Source organism: Thrips palmi, unplaced genomic scaffold (assembly GCF_012932325.1).
Source record: "Thrips palmi isolate BJ-2018 unplaced genomic scaffold, TpBJ-2018v1 HiC_scaffold_17, whole genome shotgun sequence".
Classification (NCBI taxonomy): domain Eukaryota; kingdom Metazoa; phylum Arthropoda; class Insecta; order Thysanoptera; family Thripidae; genus Thrips; species Thrips palmi.
Window position 1 is genome coordinate 10917780 of NW_023144626.1, and position 24702 is coordinate 10942481.

Below are 24702 nucleotides of genomic sequence, written 5' to 3' on the forward strand. Positions count from 1 at the left end.
TACCGTGTTACTCATAAATTTCACGTTTACAAACGTTTTAAGGCTTTATTTAGCGTTTTAAAAGGCACTTAACGCTAAATCGGTCGAAAAACTAGTGAATTTCACCCTTTTGAAACTTGTGAGTACACTGAGTACGGGCAAATTTGTACACATGAGTACACTAGTGATTCACCCCTCGATTTTAATGAGATTTTGCAGACTAGTACAACTTTGAACGCTGATTCTGATGTTGAAATGTGGTTAAAAAATTAACGGCCAATTTTGAGAAATTTGCTGTCAAAATCGCCGTTTCCATGGCAAATCTCGACTCGTCAAAGAAAAAGGGAGTGGGGGGAGCCGAGCTGGGGCGGACTTTTAGCCAAGCTTCTTTTCGGTTCTGTACAGCTACTGTCGTGGGCATGGTCCTCCTAAGGACCCAACCCGTCCAAGTTACGGACGTGAAGCCACCTCGAGGCTGTTAGTTGAACCCATAACCTGAAACCTGAAACAGCTTACTTCAAAAGCTGCAAAAACACGTTCGAAATGAAAAATCTCTTTAACTGCAGATAGAGAAGATGCAACAATAGAATTGATGTCGTTTGGACCGCAGTTTTTCGGGTAGAACTATCCAATAATACTTCTTGATCGGAGTGTTTTTGGACACGCGCAGTAGGTTTGCAACCTGTTAAACAGTTAAACCAACCACACAAAATCTGTATTCATTTTGCTGTCTTTCTTGTTTTTTTTCTTTGATTGCTGCTTATCAAAAGTCATAAAACAAATTTTCAATTTATATCTGATAACTTTCTAAAAAAATACAAACAAAAAAATGACAAAACAAAAGTTTTTTTTTATTACATAAAGTTTCACAAATATTACTTTTTTTCTGTCAATAAAACAATTCTGTTTTTGTTGAATTCAGTTAACACCATGACCACTCCACTCCACCTCGCTACTTTCAGTGCTCATGTTCCTCGAACAAGACTCACCCGCGTTTCGAAACCATCCCTCCCGAGTTTACAAAGTTTGTCAAACCAACCGTGGCGGTGTTGTTACGTTGTGAGTGAGAACTTTTAGGAATTTATCAGTCTTTCTTTCTTTCTTAAGTTTCTTTCAGATATCACTCTTTCTTTCTTCTTTGAGTTAGGACCAAAAACAACACGTTGTGACAGTTCTATGGTCTTTATTTAACTGATGAGATTTTGGGTGCACAGGTAACAAAAGACAATCCACAAACAAAAAACAAAAGATAGCTGACTGGTTGATTATTTACACGCATTACTGCGAATAACAAAACAGTAGATTTTAGACCAATACAAATTAAAATTATTTGTTTATCACACTCAATTTAGTGAAACATTTACTTATCTAATACCTCTCCTCGATGAACAAACAATTTTATAAATTAACATTGGATAATGCCGTTACTTACAACTAAATTAGCACAAATGAATGATCTAGTGCACTGTTACACAATAAAAGTAAACAAATTCAATTAAAAGAAAAACTAGCAAAGTATTTAGTTAAACCAATAGTTCTCTAGAGAAATTAACAATGCAAAGCAAAGAAATATCAATTATGCAAGAAACAAAATTTAAAGTTCTCATGACTTTAGACACTAGAAACTAGAAAAACCAAAATAGTACAAAAGACAAAATAATCACATTTTGTAGACAAGACACTGTAAAATGTAAGATCAACAATTACAGATACAGTTGTATGACACAGCCGGGAAAGTCACTATTTCAAAGGTAAGAGTCCAATCTTGGTGGTAAGTTCCTCTGTTCGTTTGGCGAGAAGTACCTTGGTAAAGATGTCAGCCAAATTATTGGCGGAAGACACATACTGCAATTTCAGTCTATTCTCGGACACAGCTTCTTTGACTAGGTGATACTTGATTTCCACATATTTGGAACTTTCTGACTTTGACTTTGTTGTTGTTCCATTTGCTTTATTCATGGCACCTTGATTATCCATGAAGATGATAGAAGGGCTCTCTATCAGATCAGCCAGTCCAATTTCTCTAAACAGACCTTGAAAATGTAATACTTCTTTTGCCACTTTATTGAGCGCAATGTATTCTGCATCATTAGAAGACTGAGCAGTCAATGATTGTTTTCTGCTCATCCAGCTGATAGGTCCATTGGCTAAAAATAAGACATAGCCGGTGGTAGAAATTCTGTCATCTCGGTCATTAGGGGGAGATCCCATTTGTCCGATGATCGTTTGTCCGAATCTTATGTTAAGATATAATATACAAATTTCTTTTACTTGTGTTAAGTATCAAACTATAGTTATTTCTTCAATAGTCTATTCTTTATTAAATAAGGTGCAACAGATGTTATCAGTCCTCTAATTAGGTCTAATTTTCTCGAAAAGTTTTGTAAAAAGTTATTTTATAAAATGACTATTTGCTTAAAGTTATTTTACAAATTAAGTATGAAGATATTTAAATAACTTGAGGTTCCCGCGCTGCGCCGGAAGCGAGGTGGGGTTACGATGGTATCGATATCCCCACCGAAGTCTCGAAGTATCGATGCCACCGACTTTGGTTATTCGCACGGTTTTCGTGAATCGCAATTTCTCGTACATTAAATTGGGCGGTCTGTTTTAACGGACATTTTCTCATCTTAGCACACATTTTCTAAAAGTTTCTAAAAAAATAAGGTCCAGCGACGCTAAGCGCGCGAACCGCACCCCACACGTCGTTGAACGTCGTCTTGGTTTGCACCACTGAAGAGTAAAGAGTAAAGATTACGTGCTGGCATAGTTCAGGTGAGGATTTTTACGATGAAAGTGCGCTAATTTAGTAGTCGGCCGTCAGCAAGGAGCAAAATTGTTTGCTTCAGCCCGGCAGTCGCGTCATGTAGCACAGGTTCTTTCAAACGTGCATAACCTCAACTTCTTCGAACAGACTCTTCCCTACTATTTTATTCTCCTCATTTTTACATACTTTTGAAATTTTCTTGTCTTTCAGGTTTCAAAATGAATGTGGCTGTCATTCAGGGGATGAGACAGGGCACTGTCTTGTATCATTGCCATGATGGATTCTATTATTACTTTAACAATGGGAAGAGCTATGAATTTGATGGAGGAAATGCCACTTCAATCAATCTTCGCTGTAAAAACTGGACCTCTCAGTGGTGTCATGGAACAGCGAGAATTTTAATCTACAATGGGAGGATCCAGTGGACTAATCTGCTTGAGCACACCTGTCCTGCTGATGAAGATTTTCACCTTGTAAGACAGCTGAGAGGGGAGATTATACAAGAAAGTGTTAACTTAGATGGACCCTTTGAAACGCCTGCTGAAGTCCTAAACCGTGTCAGAGAAAGGTGAGGCAGACTTTCCATTGCTCCACATAATTAAATTGGATTGTTGTTAATTAAAATTATTTCCAGGTTTGATGTTGATGTGGCTGCAAGAATTACAAATTCCGCAATGAGATCCATTATATCTCGTGCTCGGGGTGGCTTGTACCCGAATATTCCTGGAAGCTTGGAAGAGCTTGGAAATCTTCTAAATGACAATCCACATTTGTCAGCTACTCAAGATGAAGGGGACAACTTTTTTGCTGGCATGGTTCGAGGTCGAGGTCCAGGGACTATATCCCTTGTATTTTTTTCTGAAAGAATGCGGCAATATCTTGCTAGAACAAGAGTTGTATCTTGTGATGGTACTTTCAAAAGTAGACCCATTTTGCCAAACTCAGCACAACTGCTGCAAATTGTAGGAGTGATAGACTATCATGTAAGCTGAGATTGTTCTTGTTGATGTGGGTAAGCAGCATTCCCTTTTATCTCACACTGACAATCTAATTGGATTATTCCTTTGCAGGCAACGCCTCTTGTACAGGTTCTAATGACTGGCAAGTCTGAAGAAGAGTATGTGGCAGTCCTGCGTTTTCTACAGCAACGTGTTCCAAGGTTCAGACCAAGGATTGTCATTACTGACTTCGAGGCGGCTATGCAAAATGCTTGGAGAGAAGTGTATCGGTGTCCTGTGTGTGGCTGTTACTGGCACCACTGTAGAGTGAGTATTGTGGAATATGAAGCTTTTGCACAAAAGGTCTGTCTCAATATTCAATTTAATTTCTTTATTTCAATATCTACAGGCTGTGACACTGAAGACCCGACATCTAGGTCTTACTGGCCTCTTACGAGAGGACAGAATATGTCGAAGCATTGCCAGATCATTGCTTGCCGTGCCCTTACTTCCAAAACGCTATATGGAAAGGGGCGTTCGAGTACTCATAGCAGAGGCTCACCGTGAAGGGAGACTTGATCAGTTAAATGCTCTTTTTGATTACTACACTGATACTTGGTTCTCAGCATCAGCATTTGAATCTCTCAGTGTGTATAGAGCAGAGCACAGGACGAACAATTGTGCGGAAACTGCCAACAAAATGTTTGGCTCAAAAACTGGAGCAAACAGGCCAGGCGTGTATCGTTTCCTAAGTAAGTACTGTGAATACTTTGTAAATTGCACTCTTAGAATTTGCTGTATTATCTGCATATGTAGTTACTTAATTGACTTTAGACTAAAGTTTTCTCAATTGATTCCCTGCAATAGTTTTTCTATTAACACTTTTTTCTGGCACAGGTGCTCTTCGGAAATATGAAAGAGAAGCTTTCACTACTCAGAGGACACTTGATGCTGGCCTGCCCATTAACCGCCCAAGAACAGTCCAGGCTATGAACAATGACATCATGATAATGAACTACACAAACCAACTCAGGCAAGGCAGGATAAGCATTCGAACATTCCTTCATAGAGCCTCTACTAGAGTCATGAATGTCTACAATTTTTTCTTGGAGCCTGTAAGACAAGCTGGGGCTCAGTGATTGGTTTCGTATTGTGCTGATCCTGTTCATTTGTAGTATATCACTTTGCTTGCGATACTTAGCATAATTTTTGACTATGCCAATTAAAAATTGAAAACACATGTTTGTACTGAGGAAAAATAGGTTGTCATTGAGTTTGCATTAGATTGTATATTGTAAAAACAATTAAATTGTTTTCTAACATCTGTGTGCATCATTATCCCAACTTGAATCCATGTGGTTCCGTATGAGTAAAGAAGCTGCTTTAAAAGTTGCAAAATGTCAGTCAGCAAGGGGGAGCAAGGAATTGTACCAATAAATGATGCCAAGTTGTGATGCAAATGATTATTCAACAATTTTGAAAGTAACAAGAAAGTACACAATATCAGAAGGCATAAGCCCTTTGAATATTCAAATCAAAGAAAACCAGACAGTTTTACATCAATCAGAAAACACAATTACAGAGATGGTAGAAAACATCAATTAACAAATTTATATCAGATAAAGTAGTCATTACAATTGGTGCCAAGCCCGGAATGGTTGGAAACACCTGGGGCATATTTTTACGATACGGGTTGACAGCCTCTCCAGGCATGATGAACAGAGATGGTGCATGCATTTCTTCGACATCACATTGGCGTTTGCTCGGCAAACAATGCACATGAAACCTGGGGGAGGGGGCGGCACTCGCCAGGGTGAGTAGGCAACCAGCCACACGCCGCTGTCGGAAACCAGGCTCGCTGGCCTACCCTCAAAGGCGCTCCTCGCCGACGGGTGGCTTGACTTGACAGGCGAGACCACAATTGATCGTCTACCGTTTCGGGCCCAGAACAGCGAGGACAGGCCGTCCGTACAAAGGGGAGTGGTCTTCTCGGTAGGCACTACGCCGCACCAGACCCGATTTGAAGTGCTAGTGGCCACTTGGGTCGTTCAAAACTGCCAATGTTAACAGAGTCAAAGCACCCGATTGGTTCATCTCGTTCTCACGGGGCATCTTTCGCAAGTTCTGTTATCCAGTTGCTTTGACCACTTCACTCCTGCCCTTTCTTGATTCGACCAGCTCTGGGCGTTCCTGGTCCACGTGTAACTCCCCGACCGCCCCCTCGAGGGCCAGGTTGAAGAGCAGGGGGGCAAGGGGGTCCCCTTATGCTTTACCCCCGAGGCCACGTCGAAAAACGGCGACAGGGCGCCCCGGAAGAGCACTGCGCAGGACGTGCCCTCTTGAGAGACTCAGATTAGGTCCAGCAGGCCGCGCGGCGTCCCGATGTTGGCCAGCGCCGCGTACATGGAGGGGCGGTGCACGCTGTCACATGCCTTCGCGAAGTCCACGAACTGCACGTGCGTGTCCTTCCCCCCTCCCAACGGTGCTCCAGGATGAGGCGCAGCAGCAGAATCTGGTGGTTGGTGGAGCGCCGCGGCCGGAAGCCGCACTGGTACTGCCCGATGGCGGGGTTGGCCAGCGGGAGCGGCCTGCAGACTGATACCGAGAGTCGTTGTCGTCGCTGTGTCCCTCTCGCACCTACACGGGACGCCCCATGAGTGCGCGAGAGATAGCGCGACGGAAAACGACTCTCGGAATCAGTCTGCAGCGGCATCATCCTGCTCGGCTTTCACTCTTCTGGCATCGTGTTGGTGATCATGATGCGCTGGATGATGAGCCGCGGCTCGCTGCGCGCAGCGTCGCCGCCACCGGTTCGCCGCCGTGCTGCAATCTACTCCACCCCCGGCGCCGAGTCCTTCTTGAGCCCCGCGACGATTCTGCTGATCTCCTCGGTGGCAGGGGGCTCGACCGGGTCTCGTTGATGTTGTCCGGCATTGGGTGGGGTCAGCTGGGCCGGCCACGTTCAGCAGGGGGTAGCCCGGCGCGACACTGCGAAGGTGGCCGGAGGGGCGGAGCCGCGGGCGAGGTGCCCGGCGACTGCAGGCGGATTCCGAGTGGGAGGTCTCTCTCTCGCACTCATGGGGTGTCCCGTAAAAGTGCGAGAGAGATAGTCCGATGAGAGCGCTGTGCGGTGCTGGTGGTGGAGTCGGCGCGAATCTCGTTTAGGATGGAGGGCACCTTCGTGATGGCCCGGACTTCTTCGGCGCTGCACCAGCACCAGAGGTTTGAGGCTTCGTGGAACACGGGGCGCCGGCGGCCGGCCGCAGCACCTTGTTCTCCATGATGGCCGGGCGCAACTCCAGGGTCTCCAACGGGGTGCGAGCGTCTCGGTGCTGTATGTGCGGGCTTCGCCGCCGGCCGCCTCATTGCCGCCTGCCACACTTCATTCACAGCTTGTGTCCAGCTCGCTGAAGTTCGCCCGCTTGGTGCACGAGGCCGGCCGCGACGGCAACGTGCGTCAAGCTACCGCTCGACTGCACGATGCACGGACACGGGCGGGGGCGTGCGGTGTACGGTGTGCTAGTCGCATTGCCGTGCTCACCACTGGACTCGGCTAGGATGACTCCGGTTTAAGGTAGCGCAAGGGAACGCGTAGTTCTGGAGGCACCGACGAAGTGACCCGACGACGTGCATGAGAGTTGTCGCTGGGACCCGGGCGGGCGAAGATTAGCGAAGGTCAGAGTGCGACAACAGCACCTTACAAGGCAGCACGGGCAATCTGGGGCAGTCAGTGATTGTCCAGCACGGCTTGCGGGGCGAGCACTGGGATGTGCCACTTCTTTTGTGTTGCAGATTCATGTACTCTGCCGCCCTGAGCGGCACTGCCAAACCTATCACTTGCTTCAAGCCAACTTTAAAAACTGTTTTCATTTACCTTTATTCGTTTTACGAAGCAAGCATTCAAATATTCCTGATGTTCCCGCCACCATAGCAAGTTTCCGGCATTCCCTGTGTGTGATCGGTCACCACATATATCCGATAAAATAGCGAACCATAAAAATAAAAATTACCTCTTAACTTAATATTTTTATTGCGATTAGCTACTTTAATGATAACAGATTAGCTTTCACACCGATTTTACGTGAGCTGCTAAAACACGTCACTTGCGGCTGAGAAGCTTTGGGTTGGAGGCTAAAGAGTCGGTCGTGCGCATGCGCTGACCGGTGCACCGGCCGGCGGTGTTGGTGTTCACTCATTCGGTTTCGTCCAGCAGTCAAGTGAGGCGGATTGTGTGCGTGTTCAGAGTGTCTTGTCAGTGATTCAACCTGTAATCATGTCGGATTCAAACTTAAGGTAAGTCGTGTGTTTGGGAAAGCTCAAACTTATCTAAGAGTCTTGGGTTCTAAGGAGCAGTTAGTCGAGAGGCAAAGAAACAGAACGATTTTACTGATGCGTTGCTCGGCGCGTGTTACTTTGGGAAGTCAGTCTCTGTTTCAAATCATATCGAGCTTTCATAATTGACGAGACTTTCCTTGATTTCATGCTTCGTTACGATTCATGTCACGATGAGTTTGTGCCTCCTCAAGGGTTCGTTTTAGGCTCTGAAAGTGAGCTCACATGAAGGCACGCCATAGCCCGCCATTGTGAGACAGTCAAGTCTTGCTGCTAAAGGCCATTCTTTCGCTGTTTCTACGCCTAACGAAACACGTTCTATCTTACTCAATCTGCTTTTGACACCGTCAAAGCTGTAACTTCGCTCTAGGTTAATTCTTTGCTGTGTACTGGTAAGGTTAAGTGCTGGAGTTGCATTTCAAAGTTGCCCAAGGACCAGCTTATTTTTAATCCTAGAATGAAGGGAACATCATTAGATTTTAGTCCCTACAGTATGATGCTTCATAGAACTTGTTCAAGTATGCTACAATTCCTATTTTGTTTGTTCCAGTCCTCAAGAAATGCGGGAGAGAAGGCTGCAGGCCATCGCCAGGCAGGCTTTAGAGAGGCAGGAGCAAGAGCAGGCTGATCTTGCCTTGGCTCGAGCTCTTGCCGTTCAAGAAGAAATGGAGGCTACAATTGATGAAACAAGTGTCGAGGCTACAATTGATGAACCAAGTGTCGAGGCTACAATCGATAACCCGAATGTGGAGGCCAGCATTGAGGAGCCAAATGTCGACAATCTGAATGCTGAACCACTTTCTCACAATCCAGCCACCGATGCGATTGCCACTGTTGCCACTGTTGGAACTGGTACTCCAGTAAATCTTGCTTTCAATCTGAATTTCAGTAAGTTTTGATTTATACAATAGATTTGGCACTTAACATTTTGTCACATTTCTATATCTGCCTTTTTTCCTTTCAGCGCTCTCCTCCGGCTCTAGCATTAGAGATATTTTACAATCGTTTTGTAAGTGTCCTCTCAGAATTTCCTTCAAATTAGATCTGTCTTATTGGTTCTATTATATTTGTGTTTAATTTACAGTTGCGGGAAATTCATTGGCGGCTTCTCCTAGGAAGGCTCAGGTCACAGAGATGCCTCCTGACATGCTGAGCTCCAGCAAGACTAGGTCTGCAGATTTCTTCGAAGGGCCAAGCACCTCTAGAGGCACAACTAGTTCTGCTGCATCAAGGACTCTGAACCTGGAAGCAGGGCCAAGCACCTCTAGAGGCACAACTAGTTCTGCTGCATCAAGGACTCAGAACCTGGAAGCAGGGCCAAGCACCTCTAGAAGCACAACTAGTTCTGCTGCATCAAGGACTCTGAACCTGCAAGCAGGGCCGAGCACCTCAAGAGTCAAGACTAGTTCAGCTGCATCAAGGACTCCAGACCTGGAAGCAGTGCCCAGCTCATCAAGAGGCAATGGTTCTAATGGAGCCTTCGAAGGCTTTGAAGAGGAGGAAGCGTCATCCAGCGGGGCTGGGGGCGACATAGTTGATTTAACCCAGGACCAGGAATTCCCGGAGGATCACTTTGATTTTAGAGGTACGACCATCTTCTTTGCTCTCGTGTTCACATGATAAGCTAAACATCTTGTTTAATGTGGCGCTTCTCTTTTCAGATGATTCTTACAGTAGTGACGATTCGGACTTCATTCCACCCTCTCAACCGAAAAAGAGGAAATCCCTGTCTTTATCACAGCAGCCAGCGAAGAAGATTTCGAACACGTCAGCTCAAGCCAGTGTCAGATCCTATCTGAGTGGTACGTAAGAGATCTTGGCACTCTTAAATGCATGAACGCGACTGCTACAACTTATGTGCCACTCATTTTTCAGGATTGAACCAGGATCAGAGGCATCAGACCACACCCCAGTCAAGAGCTAGACAACTGTCTGCATCCCAGCCTGCTCCACGACCACAGACCCCTCCAACCCTAGCTCAGCAGGAAGCGGAGGCAAGGGAGGTTGCTGAAAGCGTTGGTGAGTACTTGAATGCGTTTTTACTTTTGAGGCAAGTGTATGTAGCTTCTACTAATCTTTATCTTTGGTTACAGGCCTATGCGTTGTCTGCACAGTCAACACTGTCAATGCCAGGCTCAGGTGTGGCCATGCCTTTTGTGTTAACTGTCTGCAAACACTCAAGGCCCAGAAGAAACCATGCCCCAAGTGTCGACAAGCATTTAGAAAGTGGGAGCCACTTTACCTGTGAAATTTTGACTTCAGCTTTCAAACTTTTAATTACTTTAATAATTTGTATGCTCAAATCTTTTCTTAAATAAGATTGTCTTAATGCATGTTGGCTCTGTTCAAAGCATTTCTTTTTGTTTAAGCTTACAAGCTTTTCATTAGATCACTTTGCCTCTCTTATCTTTTTATTGTTTAATCAAAGGACATGTCTTTTCCTTCATTTATCATATGTGCTCTGTTGGGGGTCATACTCTCAATTTGAGCTTGATAGCTTTTTATGAGATCACTTTGCCTCTCTTATCTTTTTGGCTGAGCGATAGCGAAGCCCTTGCCGTGTTTGGGCGCACCAAAAACTGACTGGTCGTGCGTCTGTCTGTCTGTAACTCACTCACGTTTCTCAGCAACTACTGATCGAATAGTATCCAAACTTCACACCTGATGTATCCTAAACATCCTTCAGGGGGAGTTTATCTTAGATCAGCAATAATCATCGTTTGAAATATTCAAAACACCGTTTTGAACTAGGTTATTAGCGTTGTTAGGTTGGTAGCACCGTGTGGCCGCCCAATTTCTCATACCGGCAGCCGCGCTTGCAAGCCGTCTGCAAGACGGGACGGCACTTTTGCAAATAAACAAACTGAAGAGCAAAGGGGCTCCGAAATAGGTTCTGAGTTACTTTTTTAATATTCAAGAATGATTGAAACCCTTCCGGATTGTCAACAGAGGAAAATACGAAAACTGAAAGTGAGAATGGTTTGCGTGTTTCGTTCCCCTCTCCCCCCTCCCCCGTCACGGGGGAATCTTCCTTCAGGTCAGTGCACTGTGAGTGTAGTTGTGGATTGTAAATAGAATGTTTTCTTTGCCTTTTACTTTGTATGCATCTACTGATTTTGTTTCCTCTGATAACATCTTCATTTTTAAATAACATAGTCAATCAAATCAGGTAAATGAATGAATAACTTCTGTTGAAATTAGAAGACATGTTAATTGTCTTGGTTTGACTCGGGAAATGTCATTCTATTGCAATGATGCAAGTAACATAAATATTCTAGTCCTAACATCTTTTGATTAAAAGAATCAATATATAGATGTGTATATTTAATGCTAACAGATTTTGAATTGATATTGGGTTTAAAGAGACGATTCAGGTTTTGAGCGGTGAGTGACTTGGCAATCGGATTTAATGTGAAGATTCCTTTCACTTCACCAAAGTTTGTGTCCGGTAAATGGAACTTAGTATTGGTAATGATTTAAAAGTTGGCTCTCTGAACCTTAGCCCAATACCCAATGTTAATACTATACTGTCATACTTTACTCCAAAGATAAAATATCACAAGACATGAATAAGATGAATTATGTTGGCGTATTGAGCAACAAGTGGCCTCAGCATTGAACTTCATGAGACGATTAACTGAATTTGACAAAACTTGATCCCCGTCAAATGCTTCAGATCAGACTGCCCAAAAGTGAGTCACTTAATATAAACTATAATTACATATTCCAGTCTAAATTGTTTAATTCACTGGTTGAAAATGAAAGAATGACAAAAGGCTTCTCAAATATAACTAATAAATTTGTGAGTTCATTGGTTTGAAGAAAAATATAAATCGAATAGTAACTCAAGCAGACAAGTAGCCAATTAAGCGATTCAATGCTGGCAATAAAATGTTACTCGACTGAAGGAATCGCAGTGGTTAGGCATCATAGTATTGGTGACGACAAAGGGTGATCCATGAACGCAGACCCATACTTTACCCATTATAGATTAATTTGATATCTATATTTCTCAATTGAAACTCATATTGATTCTTGCAGTTTTTGGAGTGCTGATCATGAAAATCACTTCCATTTCTGCTCCAGACTTACATTTTCATCTCAAATTGGGTCATTTTGGACCAAAATTCTTAGGTCGAGTTTAATACACTGGCGGAAAAAATTAAGGGGACACTTTTTCAAAGTGACCGCAAATCTCGAGTTTAAGAGCTAGAAGGCTGAAACTTTGACACAAGCTGCCCTTAAGTGTCCTACAAGTGCGTGCACAGTTGCAGCGACGAGGTTGGTTTGGAAGGGGTTGATTTACCCCCTAAAATTCGGACGTGCAAAAAAACGCAACTTTTGAAGCGGCCAGCCTGGCTCTCGGGAGTCAAAATGACCGGAAAACGGTACAGAGCGATTGTCCTTGACGTCCTCTACAGAATGCGACCCCCGGGAGACCGCTAGGACAAACCCACCCCCTACAACCCCCACCCCCCTTCAAAATCCACAATTCTTGAGGTACAGCCCTGAGATCGGGCTGGCGTCATCCTCTTGGTCACCCTGATCAAGAGGATACCGCGTCTGAGCCTGTGCACCCCGTTGTCGCCCTCGGATAGGCCGAAACACTTCACCCCCTTTCAACCCCCTGCGATTTGAGGAATTTCTGCTTTTCGGATGGGGGTGAAACTCACCACGGGATTGGTAGACGTGACCCTGAAGAGCGTCGAAAAGGTCCCATGTCGATAGCTGCCCTTGGAACCACGCAAAGACACCCCCAAGTTAGGGGTGCACAACCCCCAAGCGGAGGGGTTGAAAACAGCCGCGCCGCTGGGTGGGCCTTCCAGACAGCCAAAGCCATCGGGTACATGCTTTTTAGCCCTTGAATTAAGGTCTCTTCACAATTTTTAGCCTAAAAACTGTGTTTTGACGAAAAAACAACCCCTGTGTTTGCGGCCTTGTAGGGGCTGAATCAGTAGGGCTACGGCCGTGCCGACCGCGGCATTGGATGCTCCAAGGCCTCCTTATCAGACACCTAAAAATTCAGAATTTTCCAATCACGCGTTACCAGACAGTTAGCGCAGGTTTCGAACTCCTGCTCACCGTCCTGCCGGGAAACGCTCTCAAAAGGTAGGCAACCCATCTGGCTTCCGTTTCAGTTTTTCCGCTTTTTTCATGATTCAGCTGATCAGATTGGTTCAGCTTGTGTTTTTGATCAATCTCAAACCCAGCAAATCGAATCCGACCCGCAGAATCATGCAGTAAAAGAATCACTGACACTCTCAAAAGGTAGGCAACCCATCTGGCTTCCGTTTCAGTTTTTCCGCTTTTTTCATGATTCAGCTGATCAGATTGGTTCAGCTTGTGTTTTTGATCAATCTCAAACCCAGCAAATCGAATCCGACCCGCAGAATCATGCAGTAAAAGAATCACTGACATCGAAGCCGGATGGGTTGCCTACCTTTTGAGAGCGTTTCCCGGCAGGACGGTGAGCAGGAGTTCGAAACCTGCGCTAACTGTCTGGTAACGCGTGATTGGAAAATTCTGAATTTTTAGGTGTCTGATAAGGAGGCCTTGGAGCATCCAATGCCGCGGTCGGCACGGCCGTAGCCCTACTGATTCAGCCCCTACAAGGCCGCAAACACAGGGGTTGTTTTTTCGTCAAAACACAGTTTTTAGGCTAAAAATTGTGAAGAGACCTTAATTCAAGGGCTAAAAAGCATGTACCCGATGGCTTTGGCTGTCTGGAAGGCCCACCCAGCGGCGCGGCTGTTTTCAACCCCTCCGCTTGGGGGTTGTGCACCCCTAACTTGGGGGTGTCTTTGCGTGGTTCCAAGGGCAGCTATCGACATGGGACCTTTTCGACGCTCTTCAGGGTCACGTCTACCAATCCCGTGGTGAGTTTCACCCCCATCCGAAAAGCAGAAATTCCTCAAATCGCAGGGGGTTGAAAGGGGGTGAAGTGTTTCGGCCTATCCGAGGGTGACAACGGGGTGCACAGGCTCAGACGCGGTATCCTCTTGATCAGGGTGACCAAGAGGATGACGCCAGCCCGATCTCAGGGCTGTACCTCAAGAATTGTGGATTTTGAAGGGGGGTGGGGGTTGTAGGGGGTGGGTTTGTCCTAGCGGTCTCCCGGGGGTCGCATTTTGTAGAGGACGTCAAGAGCAATCGCTCTGTACCGTTTTCCGATTCTTTTGACCCCCGAGAGCCAGGCTGGTCGCTTCTAAAGTTGCGTTTTTTTGCACTTCAAATTTGCTGGGGGTGAATCACCCGCTCCCGGTCCAACCTCGTCAGTGCAACTTTGCACGCGTCTTCAGAACACTTGAAGGCAACTTGTTTCAAAGTTGCACCCTTCTAGCTCTGAAACTTGAGATTTGAGGTCACTTTGAAAAAGTGTCCCCTTAATTTTTTCCGCCAGTGTATTATTGATTCCTGCAGTCTTTGGTGAGCTGAACTCAAAAATAACTTCCAAATTTTTCCCAGACTCACGCTTGACCCAATTTTGACCAAATTTGGCCCAAAATTTTTTAATTGAGTTTGATGTTGATCCCAGTAGTTTTTTGTGTGCTGGTAACGAAAATCACTTCCATTTTGACTCCAGACTTATATTTTCATCCCAAATAAGGTCATTTTGGATCAAAATTTGCAAGTCGAGTTCAATATTGTTTCCTACAGTTTTTGGTGTGCTGAACTCAAAAATGACTCCCGAAATTTTCTCAGACTCACGCATTACCGAGTTTTGACCAATTCTGGACCAAAATTTTTGAATCGAGTTTGACGTTTATCCCAACAGTTTTTTGTGTGCTGATAACGAAAATCACTTCCATTTATACACCAGACCTACATTTCACTATATATGAGCCCATAAGTTGCATATTTCGTCAACTTTAGCCAAGTCTGAAGTGTACAAACTAATTCTCATCGCTCAGCCACACTACGCGCCCACACTAAACGGCGCGTACCCCTAGTTATTGTTTAATCAAAGGACATGTCTTTTCGTTCTTTTATCATATGTGCTCTGTTGGGGGTCATACTCTCAATTTGAGCTTGATAGCTTTTTATTAGATCACATTGTGTCTCTTATCTTTTTGTTTAATCAAAGGAATGTGTTGTCTTTTCCTTCTCATATCAATGTGTGCTCTGTTGGGGGTCACACTCTCAATTTGAGCTTGAATGCTTCTTATTATATTGCTTTGCCTCTTTCTGATATCTTTTTATTGTTTTTATTAATCAAAGGACTTGTTTGTCTTTTTCCTCTTGTCTATGTTTGCTTCTTTCATTCATTTCATGATTGGTTTGTTTTTTCTCTTATTAGCTTCTAATTATCGAGGCTTGTAAGCTTTATATTATCATATGACTGTCTTTTTCTGAGATTAGAGCAAGTAAATTTGTTTCATTAAACTTCGTTCTATTCTACTTAGCCTTGTTTGATGCTACACGTTAGCAATATTCCCCCAATATCTGTTCCAAGTGCTGTCCTTTTGAAACACGTTAATGCGCGCTTATGTGTGCAGTAAGTCAAGGGGATGACTGATCTGATGATAATCAGGAAGGTGTCGCAAACAAGATAAAACACAGGAGAAATTAAAATCATTTTATTCAAGAAGATACAGTGATACCCATTGATGTGATGAGTAGGAATCCAATTATCCTCTTGACCAAAGGCTGCGTCATGTTGAATCCATGGATGAGATAGGAATACTGAAACTGCAGAAAGAATTTATTTGAAGAGGTAAACACAATACGTAAGGCATCTGCCACCACCATACCTGACACGATTTCAATGACGCCAAGCACAAACAACAAGGTCCATGTATTCCCTCAGCTTTCGTCAACACAGAAAACATATTGAAAATTAAGATTGTTTCAGGACATAACCCCTGCTCACAATGCAGAAAAAATTGGGTTGGCAACTTAAGTTAAACACCAACAATGGCTGGGCTGTCTAGCATCAAGATAACATAGTGCCACGCAACTTATTGAAATGTACCGATCAGCATTACAAGAAGAGAAAGCTATAACTAGAGCTCTAGCTCTAACCACTGAAGTGGAAGCAGAAGAGGTATTGTAAGTGCCAGAAATACGAAATACTACGTACCACAGTACTAAGCAGTCCGTACAAAGGGTTCTTCTCTTCTGGGAGAGATGGTTTGGTGATTTCAGAAACACAGTAGCCTCGGTTAATGTTTATATAACACTTTAAGAACACTTCAATACACAGGCTCTTACAGACGCAGACGACGTTTTGTTTCGGTACATTCAAAATAACACCTGCAAATAACGAGCGAGTGTGAATCGAGAGGTCGACCCGACGAGACTCGACTGCTCTCGCATCGAACCCCCACCGCTCTTCCGGCGCAGCGCGGGAACCTCAAGTTATTTAAATATCTTCATACTTAATTTGTAAAATAACTTTAAGCAAATAGTCATTTTATAAAATAACTTTTTACAAAACTTTTCGAGAAAATTAGACCTAATTAGAGGACTGAAAACATCTGTTGCACCTTATTTAATAAAGAATAGACTATTGAAGAAATAACTATAGTTTGATACTTAACACAAGTAAAAGAAATTTGAATATTATATCTCAACATAAGATTCGGACAAACGGACGTCGGACAAATGACGCCTTCTCGTAAGATCAAAGGAAACGTACCAAAGTAGTTCGTTGATTCCAATACAACCATACACATAAATTTCCATTAGTAGGCCAAATTTGTTACAAACATATATAAGAATCTGGATGAAGGTTATGAAGTACTTTATCTTTCTGTTGACTGTCTCATGCTCTACTGATTCACCCGGGTGGAAGGAAGTCTAGTTTTAACTGAGTACCGACTACAGTGAAAAACTGCAGTGCGCAAACTGCGGTCTTCAGTGCAGTCAAAGTGTGAAAAAACTCTGAAATTATTTACAAGTTTGTGTACTGTTCAGGTGGTACTCGTAATAGTAGTCTGACTGCAGTTTATTTCCAGTTAAGAGTTAAGTTCTTAAATAGTGTCGAAACTTCAGCTTGATCTATAGCTATGTTACACTCACCATTGCTCAGTCAAACAATACTTCAAAAGTGTGTTAAAATACTTCTTTTGACTCAAGTATATCAACGCTTTATCTGTAATTGTATCTGCATGATCATTGTCTAGACACCATTACGCTTCAATTTACACTTATAGTATACCTTTTCAATGCAGTCAGGAATGAGGAAGCGATTGAAGAACAAAAGTAATCACAGTGCAGGGACTACTAGCGCGCCACCTAGCGGCCGATGCTATGAACTTCGTTCGGATCTACGCTTGGACCAATCAGGGTTCAGCTTTTGACAGTTCGCTATAACGGCCGCTTGGTGGCGCGCTACTGGTTCCGGGCTTTTAGAGTCCTTTTGTTCTTCACTCGGCGACGAGCGAAAGGGGCTATTGAAAACCGACACGACTGGAAGGCAAGGATCAGTACGTCGATCAATATGTTTTTTTTTCTCTGAGATTAAGCATGGCGGGGTGAAGCCAAAATTTAACGTTGAGCATAAAAATTATTGCGATATTCTTAGACGTCGGGGTAGTGCGCAAACTGTGGAAAAATCCTCATCCTACCACACCGTGTGGTCTACTGTCAGCCGCCGAGCTGCAAGGCCAGGTTTCAAGGATCAGCCGCTAGGTGGCGCTTGGATCGCTGTGAGTGTTTGTCAACCGGGATTTCTTATTTAGGTCAGTGAATTAAGTTATTTTTGCAAGTTACACCATCTGCCACTTCAGTAAATATCTGCTTTAGACGTTAGAGAAAAATTTGAATCAGAATATTGCACTGAAGTGGAGAAAAACGGAATTCCGTGTTAGCACTCGATGGCGTCTACGGGCGACAATTAGGTTGGGTCCACGCATGATTCGCTCGGTTCTTCAGACTCTTCTGCCTTACTAGGAAGTCTGCGGTGACATGCAGTGGTAACGTATGAAGGTGATGTTGGTCAATACTAGATCCTTCCAATTTTTAGTCAATACCGACAGCACTTGTCGTGTGGCATGGACTGGTCGACCCGACTAGCCCGCCCGGCCTTCAACCGGGTTCCACTCTCATTGCGGAGATGGCACAGCATTACAAACAACCACGTAGAGAACATGGAAGGAGTAGGGCCAGGGTCGGCGGTGGGGGCTTGCAGAACTAAATTTGAACGTCATTTCCAAATCCACACTTGTGACTAAAATTCAGAAAATACTTCTCGAAAATAATTTTAACTTCAATATAAAACTCGAGTTAAAGCTTCTGTAATACTGGCGAGATGAAACCATGATTAAAACTGCAGACAAGACTGCTCTGTCCGAAAAAACTACCAGTTTTCCTGTAAACAGACTGCAGTTCAACTATAGTTAACTATAGTTAGACTGCAGTTTCACCAGTTAAATTACAGTTGAACTACAGTCAAACTGCATCGGTCAGTCTGCAGTCTGACTGCTGTTCGTCTGCAAATAGGCTACACTTATTGAATATAGTAAAACTTAAGTTATTTTATAAACAGAAAGTATGTGGCGTACAGTCTAACAAATAGTTAAGTTGCAATTCCCAGATATAATTAGAACTTCAGTTCCTTCCACCCGGGCACGCTTCTGACATTAAATTGGAACCAGGGACTCCACCAAGGACAGCGGGAAGTAGCACACAGATAATGATAAATCAGTCAAAACAAAAGATACAGCTCAAACTGCTTTGATGTAGCACTCATGGTAACTTGGGTAAAACTATGTAGTGACACACCTAATCAAAACAAATGCAGAAATATCATTCTTATCAGGTGCTAAACATAACTAACTCAATGTGTAAGTTTCACCTCTGGACTTTATCAGGTCTGTCCATATAAATAAAATGAATAAGAATGACACTCAAGCTCAGCCCAAGAAGCAGACCTGCCATCAATAAGTTAGTCTATGATACCAATTAACTTCTTGTAGATGTGGCAGTTTGTGGGAAGGAAGTCCATACTTTTCTTACCTCAAATGAAAGTGCACTTCAGGAGCATATTCACAATGCCATCCAACAGGGTCATGAACACAAACAAACACTGAGATTATGCCACACCATCAGAAATTTGAGTTGGTTGCTAGAAAAATATAGAAGAAAAAAAATTGAAAATTGCTATGAATATTTGTTTGTATGCACAAGACTAGTTCATATTATCAAAGTTAGTCCAAAGTTGTAATATTGCGTTGGCATCACAGGTTTGTGTTCATATTGTAATAAGAACACACTCTGTTTAACAAGTAGGGCACAAAAAGCAAACATTCAAAATGCATCGCACTTGTCTGCAACATAGTTTACTCACATTTAACAAGGTAGGTTTACGCCAGACCGCGTCTTGTCGTAACAGGCTTCGCGATGTCTCGCTGCCTGTTCCTCCAATCCACGCCTGGCGTACCTACCTTGGCCTGCGGCGCTAGCCTGCCTGCGGCAGGCAATGGCTTGTCCATTGTCGGTTATTTTTTAACTTGTTGAATGCTGGGGGGCTCCGCCCCCCAGACCCCCCTACATTCTAAATAGTTTGTTTTATCTACAGATAACACGATCTTCACCCTTGTCACTTTTCAACTTGTCAAGGTGTTGACCCCCCTTGCTCCAATCCAGAAGTGATCTATCTGCAGAAAGCTCTATTTTTCGCCGTTTTTAGGTGTTTTTCGGCTATAAAAACTGAACCAGTTGAGCTAGGATGGTGAAATTTCGCGTGTGCCGAGCCAAGGACATACCCAAGAAGTGTGCAAAATCTCACCGAGATCGGCCGAGCCGTTCAGGAGGAGTAGTGCGGACACACAGACAGACAGACAGACGGACAGACAGACAGACGGACAGACAGACAGGAAAAACTTTTCAACCCCACTGGAGTAACAGGCTTCGCTATCGCTCAGCCAACAACCTGCTTAAAAAGAGACAGCAACCCAGCACTGGTCCAGAGCTAAGACAAAGCCTAAGCGTTCACTTGCAGACTACAATACATAAATTTTGAGTGAAAATTATGACTTATGAATCAACTGTGAGCCTAGGTGGGACACGATTCCCTGGCCGGCCAGAGAAAAGAAAAACGTCTCATGAAGAGTCATACACGGACAATGAATAATGAATCATTGATTTAATGACAACATTCAATTGATAAACCTTACAAAATCCACTCCTTCATTTCTGCATGGATAATGTCAAAACCCATACCATGACAGTAGTTTTTCAAGCAGGCAAAAAGTGACTTGTCAGCTGCCCACACTGTCGCCCTGCTGGAGTATCTCCATCCAGGCGTTGCATGTAGAGTTGTGAGCCCTCTGTGCTCCTCCTCCACAGATCTCGTTCATCATTAAATCCGTCTCCATTCCTTAAACAACAGAAAAAGGGCAGCAGCTTAGGAAACAGTAACGATTCGAGCAAAATATTCAACAGCAAACTTGCTAAACTATCAAGGTGGGGTTATGTCCCTCACAATGTCCAAACACAGCAAGGAAGCAGAGTGAAAGCAAACGTGACAAAAGGGGAAAAGGCACGGTGCGTAAATAAAGGTCAACAAAACGTTCAAGCAGTGAATTGGACAAGAATAACGTGGCTTGATTTTGAACAAAAATGCAAACCACGACTCACTTTTGTTTGGGAGTTGAGCAGCCGAACCAGCCTTGCTGCTGCGCTCCTAACAACAACAAAGGCTGCATCGCGAACGTCTCCCTCACATTGCACGCCCAGCCGCTGGTATGCTCGAGACCGGGCGGCACAGGTAAAAGCACCTCCAGAAAGCTTGGAGCCTGGGCTTTCGGCGCGGCGACATTACTTTCCGCTCACGTCCTCCCTGAAAAGCGCGCTGCAATCGCACCTTTGGTGGCACTTTCGGACGCCACCCGACTTATGCCGCCCCCCTCTTCCCAGTAGTGCGAAAAGCAACAAGTAGATTATTTGCACTCAAGACTGTAGAGTGAATACTCGCGCTGCTCGCTGGGGGCGGAGCCCCCAGACCCCCGCATGTGTGGGGCGCGTGCCGAAGTATTTTCCGTGGTGACCAAAGGCAAATTTTCTAAGGAAGTAAATGTGCTGCTTCTTTGAAAGGTCTATTTAACAGCTTTTGACCATATAATTAAGCTACTTTTACTGCCCGAATAGATAGCTTGTGTTGCATTGGCTACTGTGGCAGTCAATGGGTGCATACAAGGTCCGGAAAATATTGAAGACTGCTTTGACAAGGATAGAGGGGAATGGAAATAACCGCAAGTCTCTACGACCACTCCTTGACCCCAAACATTTCTATGAGTGAGTCAGTGAGTGAGTCGCAGTCAGTCAGTCGGATTGGGGCTATATAGATTCTTGATGATGATGATTTACCCAAATGCCGGTGGCGGGGACCCAACGACTGCTGCAGTTTCGGAAATTCTCGACCAGACCTACCGATGGGGCGAATAAGAATTTTTAGTCATTCGGTCCCCTTTTTAGAAGATTGAGTAGGTTTGCTCGGAAACGGTGCGAAATTTTCAATTTTTGGGATATTTCCCTATTTTCCTATTAAATTTGGAATCGAATGGAAAAAGCCGCAAGTCTCTACGACTACTCCTTGACCCCAAACATTTCTACGAGTGAGTGAGTCAGTGGATGAGTCAGTCAGTTGGATTGGGGCTATATAGGTTCTTGACGTCAAGATGGCGCTTCAGTTGTCCGCCAGTTATGTTGACAAACATCATTTCCAACGGATCAGTTTCATCTTTCCACCGACATTTCGACAATGTCGCGCTTTTTGGAGTTGTGCTCAGTGTGGTTCTAAGAGAAAACTTTCTTTGTACAGTCACACCATACCCACAAACTTGCGGCTACCAGCTCAAGTTCCTTTTACAAGTCGGTGATGTATTTTCAACCCACTCCTGCATGACAGAAGCAATTCCGGTCGGAAAAGTGAAGCAGTGTCCAAAAATCGGCATACAGGACATGAGCCCCGTCCCGTTTGAGCCCCGATGGTCTGAGCCCCGACCTGAGCCCCAACCTGAGCCCGGGTTGAGCCCCGACTTGAGCCCCGACCCAAGCCCCAATTTCCAGAGCCCGGATTGAGCCCCGACCTGAGCCCCGTTTGAGCCCCATTTGAGCCCCACTTGAGCCCCATTTGAGCCCCGCGACCTGAAATCACGCATTTTTGCATAATTTATTGCTATGGGGCTCAAGTGGGGCTCAAATTGGGCTCAAACGGGGCTCAGGTCGGGGCTCAATCCGGGCTCTGGAAATTGGGGCTTGGGTCGGGGCTCAAGTCGGGGCTCAACCCGGGCTCAGGTTGGGGCTCAGGTCGGGGCTCAGACCATCGGGGCTCAAACGGGACGGGGCTCATGTCCTGTATGCCCAAAAATCAACATCAACAGCTGCCATTATGAGCCCCATCAACCCGAGCCATGAGTAAGTACTTCAACGTACTAGATTACTAGATGGTGAATTTTGGTATCAATGTTACCATAGTGTACTCGTGTTTTGTTTGTTTTTGGATTAGAGAAATGAATCTCTCACATCTTATGTAACTAAATATTTATAATTATGGCATAAGAAAGAGCCACTGAGTGAGCGAGTATACGAAGATTTAGAGTAGTTGAGTGCGAAGCACGAGCCTAGCAGACGACGTACGAAATGGCAACGTCGCATGCAGTCAGCGCCGCGATACTTGGTTAGCTGCTGTTTGGCTTGTTCCGAACTCAGGCTGGCGACGCGAGGCTACCTTTTGCTGCGACGTGTGTGCTATGAGAAGAAAACAGGACCGCAGTAGGTCAGGCTAGGTGAGGCGACTGACAACAGCACGAAACGCACGTTTAAGTTTGGTAGGTCAGGTCTTGCCAAAAATTAAGCTCTATTCCCATAGTAGGTCAAATTTTGTGTGAATGCCTTCCCCCGCGAAAAGGGAAGCCTACTCCTAACGTACAAGCTTGACCCATCAGGGGCATATCACAAGCATGTGCTTGCACCACCTCGGAAAAAGAGCGGTAGGTCAAAAATGAGTAGGGCCTGTGATATACACCCCGAAACCCTGCTTCAGCGATAATTGTCAACGAGCTTGTTGGCATTGCACGGGAGGGAACTTGTGGTTGTGCTCTTGATGTGAACAATTGTTCGAATGAAATTAAATGCGACTGTGTACAGACAAAGTATTATCTATCGACTACGTAAAAACAAGAAGTTCCGCAAAGACAGGTTATGTCCGTACTCAACCTCAACCATGCCTTGTTGTGTTGTTGTGGAGTAGGATGGGATCCATGTGCAAATTTCCAGCGATGGAATTCTGGGTTTAAGATGTTTCGCAACTCATTCTTGCCACTAGGAGCATAGGGAGGGAGGTTGACCGACATTAAGGTTACTGCATGATACGTGTGTGCATGCTCTCGAGTTACTCACACGGCTTTTTCACCTCACCATGAGAAACTTCACTGTTTCATGAAATCCTCCTTAAATCATCCACTGCCAGCCTGTTGTTTGATAGGCTTGTTTCTGCACTCCAACCTAGTCACAGTGGTACGAAACGGCTAAAAATGCGACAAAAATATTTGAGCGTTCCAAAGGACTTCTTGGGCCATAAAAAAGTTAAAAAAGTGTCACAAAGGTGCACCGGAGCTATATTGGCAGTGTAGGGTCGCAAAAACCTCAAAAAACGCCGAAAAATGCCGTTTTTTGGGTCTTTTCCTATGTTCAAAATGACTTCTAATTTGAATCCGCACTATCTCTAAGCGTCTAAAAGTAGCCTAATATGTGTACTTTGAGACCCTGATAGCCCCTAGTCGACCAGACACCCGGGATTTTTGATGCACGCAACTTAAGGTAAAATAAATTGTCTGAAAACCCGAAAAAAACGGCTTTCTTTGGACCAAACCCGTGCAGTTCAATGTCAATTGCTGTCAAATGGCAATAATTGCTGACAAAAAGACTCTTTCACTCATCTCGAAGTAAGGAAATATAGTTCTCAAAATGTCGGTAACCAGGAGTATAGCACGTATGGCGCAATGCAGCTGAGATATCGCACCATACGTGCAATGCCATAACCATATTGCACCTTACGTGCATTGCGTCCCGAAAATGCCCTATTCTATACGTGGGAATCGGGGGGGGGGGATTGCACTATGTGAGCAATCCTTTTGCATTGCAACAATTGACGCTATACTCATAGCGTTTGGATTCTCAGTGTTTGTTTCCGTTCTTTTATAACTTTTTTATTTAACGATGCACATATTTTGTCCGTCTGATCTTTACATGCAGAAAAGATCAGCTCAATAGTGTTACGCTAGGACTAGACATGTTCGCTGATGTTTGTTGTTCGATTATCAAATCAGTGTAGCTCGTCAATTTCATCGGCAGTGAATACATTCCATCCAGCTATTCGTGAGGTAAGTTGCGTGTGTTAAACGATCGCTTAGTACATGAGTATCCTCAAATGTGAGAAACATTGGGAGGACGTCCCGTTGTTACGGGCACTGAATGGGGAAAGGTGTAAAGGTAACTGACCTTCGTAAGGGGACGGGAGTCCGAGCCAGCGCAACGCTCCGCTGAACACTTGACATGAGAGCACATATCAGTACTTCTCTCAGTAAGAAAGGTTTGTTTGCATGAGTTAATAGAGTACTTCGGAGAAGAGCTGGAGCGGAAGTTGAGAAGAAATCAAGAAGAACAAAGTATGCGAAATGTGTAAGAATGACCGTCTGCGTCGCCGTTATGCCGTTTCCGCAGAGTTACATTTTCATACAA

At 44.4% G+C, this 24702-nt stretch overlaps 3 protein-coding genes across 3 annotated transcripts in view; 2 read left to right on the forward strand and 1 right to left on the reverse strand.

The window, feature by feature from the left end:
• Positions 1-2801: 2801 nt before the first annotated feature.
• LOC117643894 lies at positions 2802-4890 on the forward strand. Its single transcript, XM_034383051.1, has 5 exons — positions 2802-3314; positions 3381-3729; positions 3817-4011; positions 4094-4436; positions 4582-4890. Exons 1-5 carry the CDS (start codon positions 2965-2967, stop codon positions 4821-4823), a joined length of 1479 nt encoding a protein of 492 aa, XP_034238942.1. The 5' UTR covers positions 2802-2964; the 3' UTR covers positions 4824-4890.
• A 3067-nt stretch (positions 4891-7957) lies between these two features.
• Positions 7958-10264, forward strand: LOC117644043. The gene is made up of 7 exons (XM_034383228.1): positions 7958-7977; positions 8567-8904; positions 8981-9025; positions 9101-9601; positions 9678-9818; positions 9892-10035; positions 10110-10264. The coding sequence occupies exons 1-7, from the start codon at positions 7958-7960 to the stop codon at positions 10262-10264; spliced, it is 1344 nt and encodes a 447-aa protein (XP_034239119.1).
• A 5333-nt stretch (positions 10265-15597) lies between these two features.
• The window catches only part of LOC117644044, a 66063-nt gene continuing 56958 nt past the window's right edge, over positions 15598-24702 (reverse strand). The window contains exon 10 of the mRNA XM_034383230.1: positions 15598-15705. Coding sequence (XP_034239121.1) covers positions 15598-15705 — 108 coding nt within the window. The remainder of the gene's footprint in view (positions 15706-24702) is intronic.

Bases quoted from the DNA above. Each gene is read 5' to 3' on its own strand.
- LOC117643894 (XM_034383051.1), top strand. From the start codon at position 2,965: ATGAATGTGGCTGTCATTCAGGGGATGAGACAGGGCACTGTCTTGTAT. The intron at 3,315-3,380 runs GTGAGGCAGACT...AATTATTTCCAG, and splicing joins CTAAACCGTGTCAGAGAAAG to GTTTGATGTTGATGTGGCTG. The intron at 3,730-3,816 runs GTAAGCTGAGAT...ATTCCTTTGCAG, and splicing joins TAGGAGTGATAGACTATCAT to GCAACGCCTCTTGTACAGGT.
- LOC117644043 (XM_034383228.1), top strand. From the start codon at position 7,958: ATGTCGGATTCAAACTTAAG. The intron at 9,026-9,100 runs GTAAGTGTCCTC...TTTAATTTACAG, and splicing joins AGATATTTTACAATCGTTTT to TTGCGGGAAATTCATTGGCG. The intron at 9,602-9,677 runs GTACGACCATCT...TTCTCTTTTCAG, and splicing joins GGATCACTTTGATTTTAGAG to ATGATTCTTACAGTAGTGAC.